Below are 16,374 nucleotides of genomic sequence, written 5' to 3'. Positions count from 1 at the left end.
CGTTGTTGTGCCACTGCCTCCCTCATGGTCTTGGTCATGTCACCCAGCACCCCTGCAATGGTGACCAGGATGGTAGATGTTTGTTAGGTCATCCATGATCCCTAGGTACTGTCCCTCCTGCAGCCACTGGGTCTCCTGCAGCCTGGCCAGTATCTGGCCCATGGTCTCCTGGGAATGGTGGTATGCTCCCAGGATGTTGGGGAGTGCCTCGTGGAGAATGGTTTCCCTTGGCCTGTCCTCCCCCTGTCGCACAGCAGTCCTCCCAGCTTCCCTGTTGTCCTGTGCCTCTGTCCCCTGAACCGTGTGCCCACTGCCACTGACCCCAGGTCCCTGATCGTCCTGTGTTTGTGGGGTTGTCTGGGGTCCGTGTAGTGGTGGACACACTGCTGATTGACGTGTCCTGGGGACAGTGGCATGGGCCTGCTGGGTGGGTGCTGTGCTGGTGTTTCCTGACGGGGGTGGCTCTGTGGTAGTTTGGGATTGTGGCAGGGGAACCGACTGTCCAGAGGTCCCTGATGGGCCAGGTTGGTCATCCTGATCCAGCCATGCAGAGCTGCTGTCATCACTGTGGGCCTCTTCAGGGGTTGGACTGGTTGTAGCTGGCACATCCTCTCCAGTGACGTTGAGTAGGGGTCCTGTGGGGATGCAAATGCAATGCTAATGTATCTGTTTGTGCCATCTTGTGTTTCCCTGTATGGTTGTCATTTCCCTGTCAGCTTGGCCTTGTGTTCGTGGTGGTTTTGTGGGCTGGGTGAATCTCTGTGATGGGCATGCTGTGGTGATGGGTGTCCATGCAGGTCTGTGATGAGTGTCCATGCATAGTTGTTGCATGCCGTGCTTGGTATTGGGATGGGTGGATTGTGATAGTGAGGTATATGTGAGGTGGTGGAGTGACGGGGTGAGGGTACGGGTAGGAGTTTGTGATGGCATGCAGGTAGGGTGGGTGATATAGTAGTAAAGATTTACCAAGACTTGCTCCTTCCATGTTGTTAGTTGTGGGGGAGGAGGTGGGGGTCCACCGCCAGTCCTCTGTACTGGTACCTGGTGTCTAGCAACCACAGAACGCACCTTCCCCTGTAGGTCGTTCCACCTCTTCCTGATGTCATCCCTTATTCTGCGGTGCTGTCTCACAGCGTTGACCCTGTCCTCGACTCTCCACCATAGCTCTATCTTCCTTGCAATGGACGTCTGCTGCACCTGTGATCCGAATAACTTTGTCTCTACTTGGATGATTTCCTCCACCATGACCCTTAGCTACTCCTCTGAAAACCTGGAGTGTCTTTGGGGTGCTATGGATGTGGTGTGAGTGGTATGTGTGAGGGTGTGTGGGGTGATGTGTTGGGGTGTGTGGTGTGAGGTGCGTGGATGAGTGTATGGGTGATGGTGTTTTGTGCCTCTGATTGAGTGGGTGCTCCTGTCTTATGTCTCTCTGTTCGCAATCTTTTTCCATTGAAGGGGTTGTGGGTAATACGGGTGTGTGTTTTATAGTGGTGTGGGTGTGGTGTGTGTATGTGTGTCAGGTATGTGTAGTTTGAATTGTCCAATGTGGTAGTGTTATGTAAGTGTGTGTGTATTTTGAGCGCAGCGGTGTGTACCGCCAATGGTTTACCGCGGTTGAAAGACCGCCGCGATGATTCGTGGGTCGTGATACTGTGGGCGTGTTCCTGTTGGCGTAAAGGTGTAAGTTTTGCTATCGCCAGTTAATCACTGACCTTTGGTGTGGCGGACTTGCGTGGGTGTCTGTACAGTGGCGGATTTCTCTGTGTGGGTCATAATACCCGTAGCGGATTACCACCATGGTATGTTGCCGGCCGTCAGCACGGCGGTAGGCGGCATATACCGCCACTGTTGTAATAAGGGCCATAGTTCTGAAATCTCACCCACTGGAATATTTTTGATCTAGATTCCAACTGCGACAAGGGACTATGGGCTCATTGTTAAAACAGGCTAGTTGCAGTTAGTGGGTTTAAGCTGAGCACCTAACTTTTGACTGTTATTTTTCAATGTGGCCTTTGGAGTGATCATTGCACTGCAAAATGTCCCCTTGCAGTGGATCTCAGAATGATCTAATTTGCAACCCTTAGGATTTGCTACTAGTGTAGGGATAGTGGCGTACAAGGGACTGCAGACCTCCAGCTATACATTTACATTCCCAAATGGGGAGCATGTTTTTTATAACCACCTAAGTTCTATAAAGGAATAGATGTAGATTTTTAAAAAGTTTCCTCTTTGGGAATACATTGGGGGAGCAGGCAGTGATCCCAAGCTCACTGCCTGCTTTCCCCAGAAGCTGCATTGCACAAGTCCAAAGGCGGAAGTGCTCCCATAGAGACACTTTGCCCTTTGCGAATTAGTTAGTTCACCTTTGATGTGTTAGAAACTTTGTGTGTTTTGCGTCCATAGTTGCAATCACAAACCATTCATGCAAACTGTTGCAAATCTCAGTTAGTCTGGGATGCCCCTTTTATTCCCCCTTCTAATTGTGATTCGGTTTGGTAGAAATACCCACTTTCACAAGCCAGAAAGGTTTAACCCCCTATCCAAGAAACGTCTTGCTTCCTTCCACGCTGATCTTCTTAATCCTACCCCTCTCATTCTAACCACTCCAAACCCTGCTGTCATTCTGTGCGATACCATGTGGGCTTATGAATCATTTGACTCTTATATTAAAAGTATTATTGATAACACAGATTCCCTCTGCTTTACCCAGTTGACAACAAACCCATTTGTGGGAGAGGCTATAGTCTTGATCAGCTGGTCTCGCTGATACCTGAGCTCCAACTTCAGCTCCAGCAGTTCTATTAGCTTGCAGACTGATGTTTACAGTGGCAGGTAATTTGAGGAATCCCCATGAAATGATTCCCCCTCCCCCCTTATCAAGTAATTTGGAGAACATATAGTCAGGACCCTTCACCAAACCTCTCTTTCACATGCTGGACCCTCACCTGGAAGCTCCTGTTGACATTCTGGATCCCCTGGAATCCAATTTAAACAATTGCCTGGGCACTGTGGCTGACTCCCACTTCCCCCAACACACAACTCTGCAACACAAACACAAACTATGAGTTTTGAAGGCTAATAAATGGTACATTTGCTACTTGAAGCTTCAAGGTAGAATGCTGGACAGACTTTGGCATAAAACTAAATTTTATTCTGATTACAAAGCTTAACAGTTACACCCCAGACGCTACAATTAAGCTTATACCAGAGAAAAGGAGGATTAGTTTCAGTCTCCCATTGAAGACTCAGGAGATCCTAACACCCAGCACAGCATCTTTCATGCCAGCCTTGTCAAAAGATCCTTTTAACAATCGTCTGTCATTGCTATGCTAGTGTGGGAAAAAAACACACTTTAACCTACGACCAAGCTTGGGAACCGGCTTTTGCACCATCATGACCTTCTTCATGTAATCCTCTTTTGTTTGTAATATATGCAATATCAAAGTCATCCAATTAAACCTTGTAACTCGACAGCCATCATCACCATCCTAGTCAGTTCCTTAATCCCGATTTCTATAGAGGATTCATCCTTCAGGCTATCAAACATGCAATCATCATTCTAAACCTGGAAAAATTATCTGTGGATCTAGATGATCTTTTTGAATATATTCTCATCTCTAGTGTTCCCTGTGTAACAAAGACACTTGAAACAATCATCTTCGACAATTCTCCTTGCATCTGGCTGCTATAACAACAAACATGTAGAGTTCCAGCAACAGGAGAAGTATGATCCTGTTTGCAAAATTCAGTATTCCTATAACTTTTTAGCTTATAAAAAGGCTATTGTTCTTGCCCAGATCTACTACAGAGACTACGCCTGTCTAATACCATTGAGCATTGAGACTATTTTGAAGACAACAAATAAAACTTGAGTTAATAAAGCTTATCACTGATGCCTCCTTCTCCTGACCAAATCCGGGAACACTCAATTCTTTTCGGTGAATGTTGAAAGGCTAAAAAAAAAAACAAATGTAGCTCCCCTTTGGATATTTGGCCTCCGGTTCAGCTGTGTAAAGTGGCGTCCGTTACTGTACCTGAATCCTGCCACAATTCCAGTTGATCACCACATTCATCCTTGTTTCTTCCACCCTCCAGCGAGCTATCATTCTCTTGATTCTGTACCATCTTCCAGGATCATACATAAAGTTGTGTACTGGTAACACCTTGTGTGTTTCAGATATCACACCTATGACAGTTATAACAATGATGTACCTAAAAAGCCTCTCAGATGTCAGTCAATTTCGTGAGTAGTCTGAGGTAATCCCCAAATTTTAGTCAGTTTGTCGATGTGCCGAGCTATTCCAAAAATAACAGATAATGCCATGAGATGCCTCAGACATACTCCTTCTGCTGGTTTATACAACCATATGCTAAGGAACCCATCAATAAAACACTAATTTTTAAACACAAGTAGCAGTAATGGGTAACTGTGTAAAATGGTCCAGTATTGCTATCTAAGGGTTCTGTTGGCATCATGAACTACGAGGCTGAAGGCTGAATGGTTGTCCATATCCGGTCAAGATTGAACAACATGCAGTGGTGTCAAAATGTATAAAATATCTACTTGTCCATGCAAGAGGTTGCTTCATAAATCTACTTGTCCTGTAAAAAAAAACAGTTGTCCCTTTGGCGCCATTTAGTGCCGTGACAAATTATGGCAGCGATCTCATAATTGAGTCTGATCATGCTAGGGCTCATTCTTCAGAAGGGATTGAATACTAGCAATTTCGTTTGTGGATATCATTCAGCAGATCTACATCCTGAGGCTGGAGATAGGGGTAAGCAATAGTTCTATGGTAGGAATGCCCTTTTGAGTCTGTGAAAACCTACAAACTTACACCTGCTCTTCTCTAATCATTTCTCATACAGAGAAAGGTTAGAAATTTAGTCCTGACAAGGGCAGAAGTAAATTTTCATGCATGGTTGGGAAACAGTGATTGGAAGGAAAGTGAACTTGTAAATGCTCAACAGATTTTCGCATAAGCAAATCTACACATGCATACTTGCTCGTGCTAAAATACGGTTCACAAATATTTTCTAGGAGTCCAATTTTCTGGCCTACTTCTGTAAATTAGTAAGAATCCATGAAAGCTGTAATTCTGCACTAATGCAAGGACATACACTGTGTGTGCATGTTTGTGATTTTCTTTAAGATTGGGCCCCTAATTGATTATTTGTATTAAAATTCTCTCTCTCTCTTTCGGTCGGCTTCACTGTGAGTGACAGCATTCCACTCTTTCACAAGGAGCATATTGGCACATAAAGTAGTTTTGTATAGTGCCCTGAGCTACAGTGGCAAGGTGTGCTTTTGAGACCAAAGGTATTTTTGCCAGTGTTTGTTATAATGGTGAGGATCCAGCAGCTCCCACAACAATAAAGTGATATAAAAACCATGTCAAAACAAGACACACATTGACAAAACCAAAACGCTGACCATTAATGCTAGACCAGTTAGCTTTGCCAATGATTGTTTAGCTTCATGTTTCCAGTACTCTTGTTGGAACTGGTTACACTCATTTTTCAGTTATTAATTTATTTGGAATTACTAGCATGCATCACCACATTTTAGTGAATGATGCTTTAAAGAAATGGTACCTAAATTTCACAATAGTTTAGCAAAACGTTTTTTCCCTAATTTCATTTTTTTTAAACTTTTTATTCTGAAGGCAAAGAATCACCTATTTTTCTTTCAAGCTTGTTTAACTTTTTACATCAAACCAGAGAGCATACTGGGGGCATTATAAGTTGCCTCATATTGTTAAACTTTTCAAATGTGTATACAAATTTTTATACTGGAACCACTGTTAGAAATGCAGTTCAATCTTAAAACATTTCTTTAGAATGCTCACCCTAATAATAAAGACTTTGCATTAATGAACCATATATACGAGTTCGAACAGCCTTAACATATGCACACAAATTTTACCTTATTTTAAGTTTCTTCAGCTCTAAATTTTGCTGTAGTAGATACTTTTAATTTTAAAACCTACACATATTCTTTGTTGCATTCATTAGGTATATATTTGATCTCTAACATGCAATTTTAATGCACTGTCAAACCCTGAGGGGCTGTGCCTACGGGGAGGCCTCTGACTGTTGGTATTTCTTTGCTGGTTTTCTCATTGACCAAATACATATGCATCATTGAATGCTAGGTATTTTTTAATGTCTTCTTCTCTGAGTGTTCTGCTGAGTCTGGCAACATTCTATGAGTCTGTAGACTGGGCCTGGTTTGATATAAGAATCGTACGCTCCTTAGTATGGTATGCAAAGTGACTATTTCTGCTGTTATTAGGATTGGGCAGGTGTGTCAGAAGTCAAAGCTTAAGCAATCCAGCTTCAGTCCCTCTCTGGTGACTTCAGAATTGCAATCAGCATTGATACTTGTGACATACAAGTTCTGCCTCTGCCTTCTTCAGTGTTAAGATTGATAGTCATAGCATTAATAATGCTACTTGCAACAGGATCCATTATATTTTGCAGTAGTCTTCTGAATATAGCCCTTTCCCTTGGCAACCAACACCCACACATTGAGGTATGGTGATTGAATAGGTCTGGGGAGTAATCTTTTTCAGATATTGTGAGATTATTGCCTCAATATAGTGAAGTTTATTATGCTTGTAGTCTTTTATTAGAGTAGTACATTCTGCTAAGATGATGTGATTAGACGTTATATACCATACCATTGATCTGGATGGCTCCTGTGCGATTTAAAACTATTCTTCTGCTCAGAGTTTTATGACTACCATGTGATTTACACAAAGTAAGAGAAAGTGGATTTTTGATAATTATGGCAGTAGAAAAGTTATTGATGTTAGGGAGGGTTTCACTACATGCTTGTCTACCAAGGATCCTTTATGATGAGGCAGAAGGGTAACTGTGAGGCTCAGGCTTATCCAAAGGCCAACGTTGTTGTCACCTTTTACTAAATTGAGGTACATGTCAGCAATTAGGTTCTCTGGTTGGGGTATGAGCATATCGGTTTGCATTTTTTTTTGTTTTGAACATGGGTATGGATGTGCATGGTTTCATGTCTTGAAGGACCATACAAGTGAGATGTTCTTATTAAGAATTTTGTGCCATCATGCTGTGAATGAGCAATATGTACAGAAGAATGAATAAGTGGATCCCTTAGCAGCTGTGATTGTTCATGATAAATCTTTGGTATGGCCAGGCTGCAGAGGTTCTGAGGTGAATTCTAATCACTAGTGGATGGAATGGGTCCATTAATTTAACCTCTAGTGTTTTCAGTGTATTTGTGGGAGGATTTCCTAAAGTAAACTTGCTTATTTGTTCTTGTGATTAATAATACATTGGAATAAACAGAGATATTGCAATTGACAAACAGGGAGACCCATGATGGCCACTCTGGGTCTCACGAAACCTTGGGTGAGATCTTACTGGGTTGTTGATTTCTTTTGTGTGCTATCTAGCTATAAGGATGAAGCCAATAAAATATAGCAGACATCATAGGGAGAAGTGGAATGATTTATTGTTCCCTCTTTACTTGCAGTCTCACTTTCTCCTTTTTAAGTCTCCAGCACTGTAGTCCACGGTCTCCGCCCCTCTTGTTTGAAAACCTAGAGGTGAATAGCAAGATTGGTTGGGGGAGGGCAGTGTGCGACCATAGTGAAGCTACCTGTGCATACCAATTTGAAGTGGATATTGCAAATGCATCTTTGGCCTCCATGTATAGATGGAGACATCTCTGGCTCAGGAAGTTGCAAGCAAGCCCGTGGGTAGGTCGGGTTCTGATGGACAGCCACCAGTCATGAACAGGTGGGTGGAATGTGTACAGTGAGCTGAGCACAGTCAGAGGGTCAAGTGCCAATAGCTGGGTGAGCACCTGCAATGCCACAAGCAGAAGTGATGGAAAGGATGAGGTTTAAAGAGCTGTAGGAAACTGTTTCAGGAATGGCATAGTCTTCAGGCAGTAATGTATGTGACAAGGTGAGGGTTTTACAACATACAATCCAGAAAAAGAGTGAGGGGGTAGTCTCTGCACAAAGGTATCCAGTCTGCCAACTGTGCATCCTTAGCATGGATGGACAGTCAGGTTTGCTTTTGCGTGCTACTGGTGCATCTGCTGTGTGCATGTGTAGCATTTTTAACTAGACCTACTGTGAGGTTGTTCTGCCTTCCTACTTATCTCCTATCGGAGCTTACAGAACCTCTCTGGAATGCACTTCTGAGTTCAAAGAAGACCTTTATTGTTGTTAATTCTTCCCCACCCACAAGTTCTTGAGAGACGAATTAATAGATTTCAAGCACAAAGTAGTCGCAGCAAGAAAACAAAATATATCACAGTACTTCTCAGTTGCAATGTACACAGCATATAGATAATGGCCCTCATTCTGACCTTGGCGGTCTTTTCGCGGGACCGCCGAGTTACCGCCGCGGTGAAGACCGCCGACCGCGGCGGTATGCCGCTGTGCGCATTCCGACCGCTGGGAGCGTTCCGCCGGGAAACCGCCAGCAGCCACACTGGCGGTCGGCGGAAAAGTGGAGACTGGTCAACCTCCACCGCCACGCCAGCAGAACACCGCCCACAGAATTACGACCCACATATCTGTGTGGCGGTCTTCTGTTGGCGGTGTTCTGTTGGCGGTCACCTCCCCATGGCTCCCGTCGCCTCCCTGAGGACCAACGCACAAGGTAAGTTGACCGTCCGTGAGGGGAGGGGGAGGGGGGGTGTTGTGTGATGTGGGCATGCATGGGGGTGTGCGTGTGAGTGTGTAGAGGGGGTGTGTGAGTGCGTGTATGCGGGCGGGGGGTGCTGCTGTGTCTATGGGTAATGTGTGCTGTTCGGCAGGTGCGCATGTCTGCATGTATGTGTGCGGGTATGTGTCCCCGTTGTGTATGTGTGTGTAGGGGGTGTGTATATGTGCATGTTGGGGGTGTGTGCATGTCGGGGTGCATGTATGTGCATGTCGGGGTGGGGGTGGGGAGGGGGTTCGTACCACCTCTGGGGGGTGGCAGGGGGGTGGAGGGTGTGGGGGGAGGACTCGGGTGGGTAGTGGGGGGTGGGGGAGACCCCTATCAGTGCCAGGGAAGGAATTCCCTGGCCCCGATAGTGCTTACCGCCATGGTTTGCATGGCGGTTCCCGACCGCCAGAAACCGCGGCGGTAGGCAGGGTCATGATACCGTTGGCGGTCTTGGGACGACCGCCGGGCCGGAGTGCGCAAACTCCAGCCCGGCGGTCATGACCGCCGTGACGGTCGGAGTGGGGAAGTGGCGGTCGATCGCGGCGGTGACCGCCGCGGTCAGAATGCCATTTTTCTGACCGCCGGTCTGTTCGCGGTCCGACCGCCGCCTCTCCGCCGACCGCCAAGGTCAGAATGAGGGCCAATATCTTTATATGATTATAGTAGCAAAGCATAAAAATCAAAATTCATCACCGTTTGAGCAAGGCGGCAGGGCCTACATACTCAGCTTCATCTTTCTGGGGTCTGCAAGTTGATGACTCCGGTCAACTGCGAGAAAGAGATTATCTACCCAAACGGGGGACTGGCAACTGGCGCCTAGTTCCAGCCTGAAGTCAAGCAGATTCGAATCTCACTCACTGTAGCCCAGAGTCATCCTTACAAAAGCGTGCCCCCTCCTCTCAGACTCAGGAAAACTACGCAAGCCTTTGGAGACTGGCCAGATCTCCTAGACTTCTCCTCTTCCCAAGCCTGAGCAGAAAGGAAAACACCAAATGTACTCTCTCTTATCAGGTCTAGTCTGGTGTGAAGAAAACACCTTGGTTCATCTTGTGGAAAAACATACCTTGGAAAAATACAGCTTGGATTCTCAACTGCAATGTCTAACTCCACGTTAAAGGCAATAGGCAGCTAACCTAAATATCAAATGTAATGTCTAATATCATGTCAAAGCCAATAGCCAGCTAAGCTGAATACAGAGTGTAATGTCTAATGCCATGTCAAAGCCAATAGGCAGCTGAGCTGAATACAAAATGTAATGTCTAATATCATGTCAAAGCTAATAGGCAGCTGAACTGAATACAACATGTCAAAGCCAATAGGCAGAATACAGAATGTAATGGGTAATGCAATGTCAAAGCCAATAGGCGGCTAAACTGAACAAAACATACAATGTGCTACTGGTGAACATTGAGCAACTAATATGCACAGTGGTGAAACACAAAGTCATTGGTCAAACACAATTAATAGCATCACAGAGGTGTGGCAAGATTAAAGACAGCAATAAGAAGCAGTTTCTCTACACCACATAAAGCCAGTGATACCCACCTAGGGGTGTGGAAACAGGAAACAGCAGACCCCAGAGAAGTTGCGAAAAAGACAAGTAGACGTTTTCTAAAGCTAGAGAAAAATAGTCTCTTACAAGTTCCTTATTAGGATGTGGTTGCCACTGATTTCCCCAGAGGCATCTTCAAGAATTTAGTTTGCTACAGGAAAGTAAGTCACCTCAAGGAACCCTGATAACAGTAAACCCCATTTATATGCTAGCCGAGAAAGCAGGTCTACAGAGTAACTGGGCATTTCCCTGAAAAAGGGAGACAGGAAAAGTAGCTTAGATAAGAGACATGAAGAGAAGAATAAGGGCTCATCCCAAAAACAATAAGCCATTAAATCAACAAGTCAGCAGTTCAGGTTGATGTAGTCTAAATTTGAATACTGTCCCTTGTGTCACAAAGGTCATCAGTATGTGAAAGTTTGTACCTTATGTTAATCACAGCACTAATGGTAAGAACATAGAAGCTGCATTTACACGCAGTTTAAATGTGCACCTTGTTTACACATCAGAGTTCGACTTAGGTTGTATTTTAATTAAATCACATTAAACTGATATTATAATGTAATTTAGACTCTAGACTAATAGAATATGTTGAAACAATATTGAATTTCACATGATTAATGAATTAAATAAGTGTGCAAAAAATAAAACAAATGTACTTCCCTTATATCTATTAAAACACATTGACTAAGATTAAATGTGTGACATGTTAATGAAATATTAAAAATAATGAAGTAATAAGTTGCGTGTTACATGTGTTTATTAAAATGTATTAATTTAATGCACTGTTGTAATTCTCTTATGTTAGCATAAGTAAGGCCTGTTGAAGTTTATATTTCGTGACTGTGCAGGAAATGCCAAATCATTCCCTGACATGAGTTTTCTTTCAGATTTCATACCCATGAGAAGACTCAATTTTGGTAGTAGGCCCTATTGTTTAGAAATAGAGAGAATGTATCTTATAGTCTTTGAGAACGGAGCTTAGTGGAACTTGGACTGCCATTGTATACAATTGTTTCAAACTTACGTGGGGAAGATGTTCTCATGACAGAATATGGAGGTTGCAGATTGGAGTCATGATCGATTTTTATTGGATGATGCCCCTTCAACGTAACTTGGACTGATATCATTGGCGAGTCAGAATGTTTTATGAACTTTAATGTACTGCTGACCAGTTGGACTTTGAGTCGGATCTCCAGTGTTCTAGACCCTGGCTGATGATGAACCTCTTTACACTGTGCCACGTGGAGAGGTATCTTCCTCTTTGCCTTTGAGCTGTGAGATGTCTCTTTGAGACTTAGAAACCTTTTCCAGTCCCCTTCCAGAAGGCTCTTGATTGAGCTTCTGACATGCTGATCCTTTCCCTTTTTACCTATCTTTTATTCACTTTAGCTAGTAACCTTGAATTCGAGATTATTGTTTTTCAAATTATTTTTGCCCTTTTTATGCCTTGTGCACGGATTTTTTTCAGCCCAAATATGTATTTCACTGATTTAGTAAGTTGTAGAGTTTCACAGATATTCTCGCTGATGATATTTATTATTCTTCTTGAATGCTTAATTTTATTAATGTTAGTCTGCCTGAATTTATTTCATTGCCTTGGGCAACCCTTAGTGACTATGTATCTCTATAATTTGGTCTTGCGAATTGTCTACATGACTTTGAGCTTGAGTTTGTAATAAATCCATTAACTTTATTTTCCGACTGGAGTTTTCCTTTCATGGCTACGTTGGTCATGGTGTGCAAATTAAAAAGGATTGTATTGAAATTGTGTTAGTGGTTCTACCACAACACTTACTGGGTCCAACGATTCATCAACCTCCAAGGGCATTAATTCCTTCGAAAGATGAAAATGCTCCAACAGTTCTGGTAGCGGAGGATGGTTTGTCCCATACTGGGGGAGGACTATTCTTATGTAGTGTTAGGGAGATAGGATTGACCCCATGCAATTGTCTAGTCCAAAAACTGCCCACTTTGAATTCTGTCCCATGGTCTGTTCTGAAGACTGATGAAGTTCCAGTGTTGTGCCTAAAAGTGATGGATGTTTGAGTATTAGTAGGGGTTTGCACTTGCATTGTTTTTGCCTTGAAAATTGCAGTAAAGTGTGAAGTTTTTTGCAGAGTTCTCATACTCGAAGTGATTGTGACGCCTTTTGCTCAAAAATGTCTGCTGTTGTTATTGATGGGCCCGTCGTTGCCTAAGGTCCTGGGATAACACACAAGTGTAGAAGACACTTGGTTAATTTATTGTCTGCAGTGAGGTACTTGTCATGTGATGTCATTGACAGTGCCAATAGTTTTACCTTGAGTGAGTGTGGGTTATTGGTTGGTATTAAATAAATCCTGAGTGCACATGGAGGCTCTATATCAACCAAAGTGAAAATTGCTGGTCAAGTTTCACTCATTGTGTAATTGTGAAAGCTAAAGATGGAAAAAGTGTAAGCCCGTATACAGCTTTGGAGTGTTTGACTCCCAACCTGTAGTGTGCAGACAGGTTGTTGGTTTTTGCTTGCAATATTTGCATTAGGTGTGTGTGGTCGATTGTGTGAGAGACAATTGAGAAGCAACTGCAGCTGTTGAAAGCTGTGAGTGTGACTTCATTCTGGGCCACGCTGGTATAGGTCGATTGGTGTAAAGCAGTGCTGGTATTGGTGGAAAGTGCAGCGTTGCTGTTGATTGAGAGCATCAAGAGCAAAGGATTTGGGGACTGAAGTTACTTCCTGATTTGATCAAAATAATATTTTATTTGATTGAAATTGACAGAAAATGAAGTTTTTAAAGCCATTTCAAAGAACTGTACTAAAATTTAGACTAAATCAAAGTTGTCAAAGACTGGAAGCTTTGAAGGTTAGTCATGTTTCCTCCTTCATTCCCTCAACTGCCACCACCAACACCACCACCACAGCCACCTACCCCTCTTATCCTTGCTTCCTCTCTAACTTAGTCTTGTCTGTAAGCCTAACCTACACTGTCAATGTATCCCTAACTCTTACCCAAACCTTAGCAGTGTACTGTAGTCCTACCCTTAATCATAATGCACACCCTTAGCCTAAAGTTGACCCCATCCCTCTAAGTTAATTCCTCCCCTCCGTTTTTGACTATTTTAAATTATTCATTCATGTTTGTTCTTATTTGGAATCTTGTTGTTTCTAACGTTTGGATTTTAAACTCTTAGGCCCTCATTACGAGGCATGCAGTCTTCAGACTCGACATTACAACCATGGCGAACATGCCACTGTTGGACCGCTGGCACCACCACGTTTCCGCCGGCCAACAACCTGGCGGTGCTGATGGTCTCAATCCACCATGGCAGTGCTGCCCTATGGATTATGACCCCTCTCTCCGCTGGTGTTTTCATGGCGTTGCACCGCCATGTAAATGTTGGTGGAGACAGGTTGCCAGGGGCACCAGGGTGGCTCCCACACTGCCTATGCACTTGGCATGAGCAATGAGGGGTCCTCCTGACCAGCCCCGTCATGCAAATCACTGTTTGCTTTGCAGACAGTGATTTGCGCAATGGGTGCTGGTGCACCCGACACACAACAGCATTGCTGCCGTCTCTATTATGAGCCGGCATCAATGTTGTTCTGCGTTTCCCTCTGGGCCAGCGGGAAACTCATAACAGGGGCCGCGGGAGTACTGCTGGGTAGACAGTAACCAGACCGCAGGAGTTTGGCTGGCAGCCTTTTCCACCCACCAAACTCATAATTAGGGCCTTTGTGTTTCGTAAACCTTATTCTAGATTTATGAGGTAATTTATCATCACTGACTGTGTTCATAATCCTCCCTGCTGGAGGTGATAATTCGACTCTGGATGAAGGTGTAACACGGATAAAATATTACACTGGGGTTGCTGTTTAGAATGTGTAGTAATTGAATCATAGCAAGCAAATATAAATTGAAGTCTTACCTATTTTCCTCAATAATGTTCATTGTGATGTTTTGCATTGGTCATTTGTGTGACTCAGATATACAGTTTCCTTTGTGTTGTCTGTCTTCTACTGTTTTCCCATGTACAAGGATTCCAAGACTAGTTTGTAATGTCCCAACAGAAGTGGGATGCGCAGTAGGAAGGGATCAAGAGAAGCCATCGAGGCGTTGACCTGTATATGCTGACTTTTCCTCTGGGGAATTCCGGTCAGATATTTCGTATGGCCTTGTGGATATTTCATAGTGCTTTGAAAGGCAATTAGCATGACACTGGTAACAAAATTGTTTGTTTAAAAAGGAAACAATAACCCTTATAGAGTTGTTCTCTTTGGAACAACTGTCTCACTGTCAAACAATGTAAAAATCTCAGGTGGTTCTTCCTTCATCCAGGACTTGAAGCACCCTGCTCCCGAAGACTCCCAAATAAGGAACGCTTAAATAAAATATTTGTCCTTTGTAGGAATTTACCCCTACTGTTTGGGACAACTGAGTAATGAAATTGGATCTAAATGAATAATATTTGACGTATTGTTGCTGTGCCCTGGCTGGCCTCTGCCATTCTTTTTCACATTTACAATTGTTAGCACACTTTTAAGACAATCATGGTATTTTGCTTTGCTGAGGATATGACTTGGAATACGTAAAATATGATTACCATATTTCTGATTGGAAGGCAGACTGTATTGTGGGGTAGCCACCTAACTTCATGTCATCACAGACACTGTTTCCGGTTCTGGAATTTAAAGTGGCAACAAAGTGCACTCCAGATATTTTAGTATAATTGTACTTCCATTGATTTAATTAGATGAACACACCTGCTGCCAACGATTTATGGGTTTAAACCCAGGACTGGAACCATTGCCCTTGATGTCATGGAGTGATTTGGTCATTCTGCAGTCTTGCTGTCTTGTTTGGATATGAATACAGTTTATGACCTGCGTCTATTGCTCTTAATTCACAGTGTCCCAGCACTTGTTGTGGGAATTCTTCTAATGGCTGGTCAGCGGAATAATGACAGCACAGATTCTGCATTCTTCTATGGAACATATCAGGTAAAAAGCATTCTTATTCTTCATTCATTACCATTGAAAATAAAGAAGTAGGACCCTTACAGATTACATAACGCGAGTGAGTGTACTATAGCGAGTAGCTGCAAATTAATCTTGTATTCTCAGAGATGTTAGTACTAGGGCCTGGCGGAATTATTTACCTAAAAGCGAATCTTGTGAGATCTGCCATTTTCACGTATGCTAAGAAATGCAATTGGAAGAAGAATCTACCTGTATCTGTTATGAGGTCAAACAATAAAAACTATCAGATGTTCGTTGAATGGGCTGCCTGCACAACCATTGATTGCCAACAGCCAATCGGAATGATCCTAACACACAGACCATTTAAACCATCTGAATTAGGAGCCTGTATTGGGGCTGCTCTGATTTCAATGGACCCTCCCTGAATTTATCACAAATACTGCAGGACATGAAGTACACCCCCCCCCCCCCCCCCCCATGTAATCGAAGCAATAAGATTGCCCCTTTGTTTCCCCTGGTAGGTGGATGCGGATATGCAGATTTGCACCTCGGTTCGTACGCACATGTGGCAGACAAAAACAAGCATGGTCATAGCCAATAGATTTTGCTTTTGAGATTATTGGCTCTGCCATTGCTTTTGTTCATGCTGTACAGCATGGGCATTGCCCACTTTGTCAATGATTTGTTTCCATGCTGTATAGCAGCGTGGGTGCTATGCAGCAAAGTTACAAATAATAATTATGAAAAAGTACTATGATGCATCTAGAGCTAAGCACTTGTTAAAAAAAAAAGCGCATTAGCCCTGGCTGCATTATAGCGCTTTTTAAAATTAGTTTGAGCCACACTGCATAGCATCCACGCTGCTGTGTAGTTTGTCAAAGCCAATAGCTCTCAAAGGCGAGACCTTTTGGCTCTGTAAGTGCTTGTTCAAATTGGAAAAGGAAGACGGAGAAGTTGTTTTGGGGTTTGCAGAAGGAGAGTGATTGAGGTTTATGTTTGTACTTAAGTAAGAGCGTTGGAAAAAAGCACAACATTCATGTTTTGAGATTAAAAGTAGATGTTTGAATGAATAGTGTTGTGGTGCCACTACATCTGCTGAACCAATGGCAGGTGCAACTTTTGAAATGTGTGGGCAAACTCCAGGGTCGGGAGAGTA

At 43.4% G+C, this 16,374-nt stretch overlaps 1 protein-coding gene across 4 annotated transcripts in view; it reads left to right on the top strand.

Annotated features, from left to right (window-relative positions):
- GPR155 (G protein-coupled receptor 155) overlaps positions 1–16,374 on the top strand; it is a 363,043-nt gene that overhangs the window by 259,281 nt on the left and 87,388 nt on the right. For all 4 annotated transcript variants that reach the window (XM_069225375.1, XM_069225377.1, XM_069225374.1 and 1 more), the window contains exon 9: positions 15,149–15,239. In XM_069225375.1, coding sequence (XP_069081476.1) covers positions 15,149–15,239 — 91 coding nt within the window. The remainder of the gene's footprint in view (positions 1–15,148; positions 15,240–16,374) is intronic.

This window comes from Pleurodeles waltl, chromosome 3_1, assembly GCF_031143425.1.
Source record: "Pleurodeles waltl isolate 20211129_DDA chromosome 3_1, aPleWal1.hap1.20221129, whole genome shotgun sequence".
NCBI classification, from domain to species: domain Eukaryota; kingdom Metazoa; phylum Chordata; class Amphibia; order Caudata; family Salamandridae; genus Pleurodeles; species Pleurodeles waltl.
This window is presented reverse-complemented; position numbering and strand designations above follow the sequence as displayed.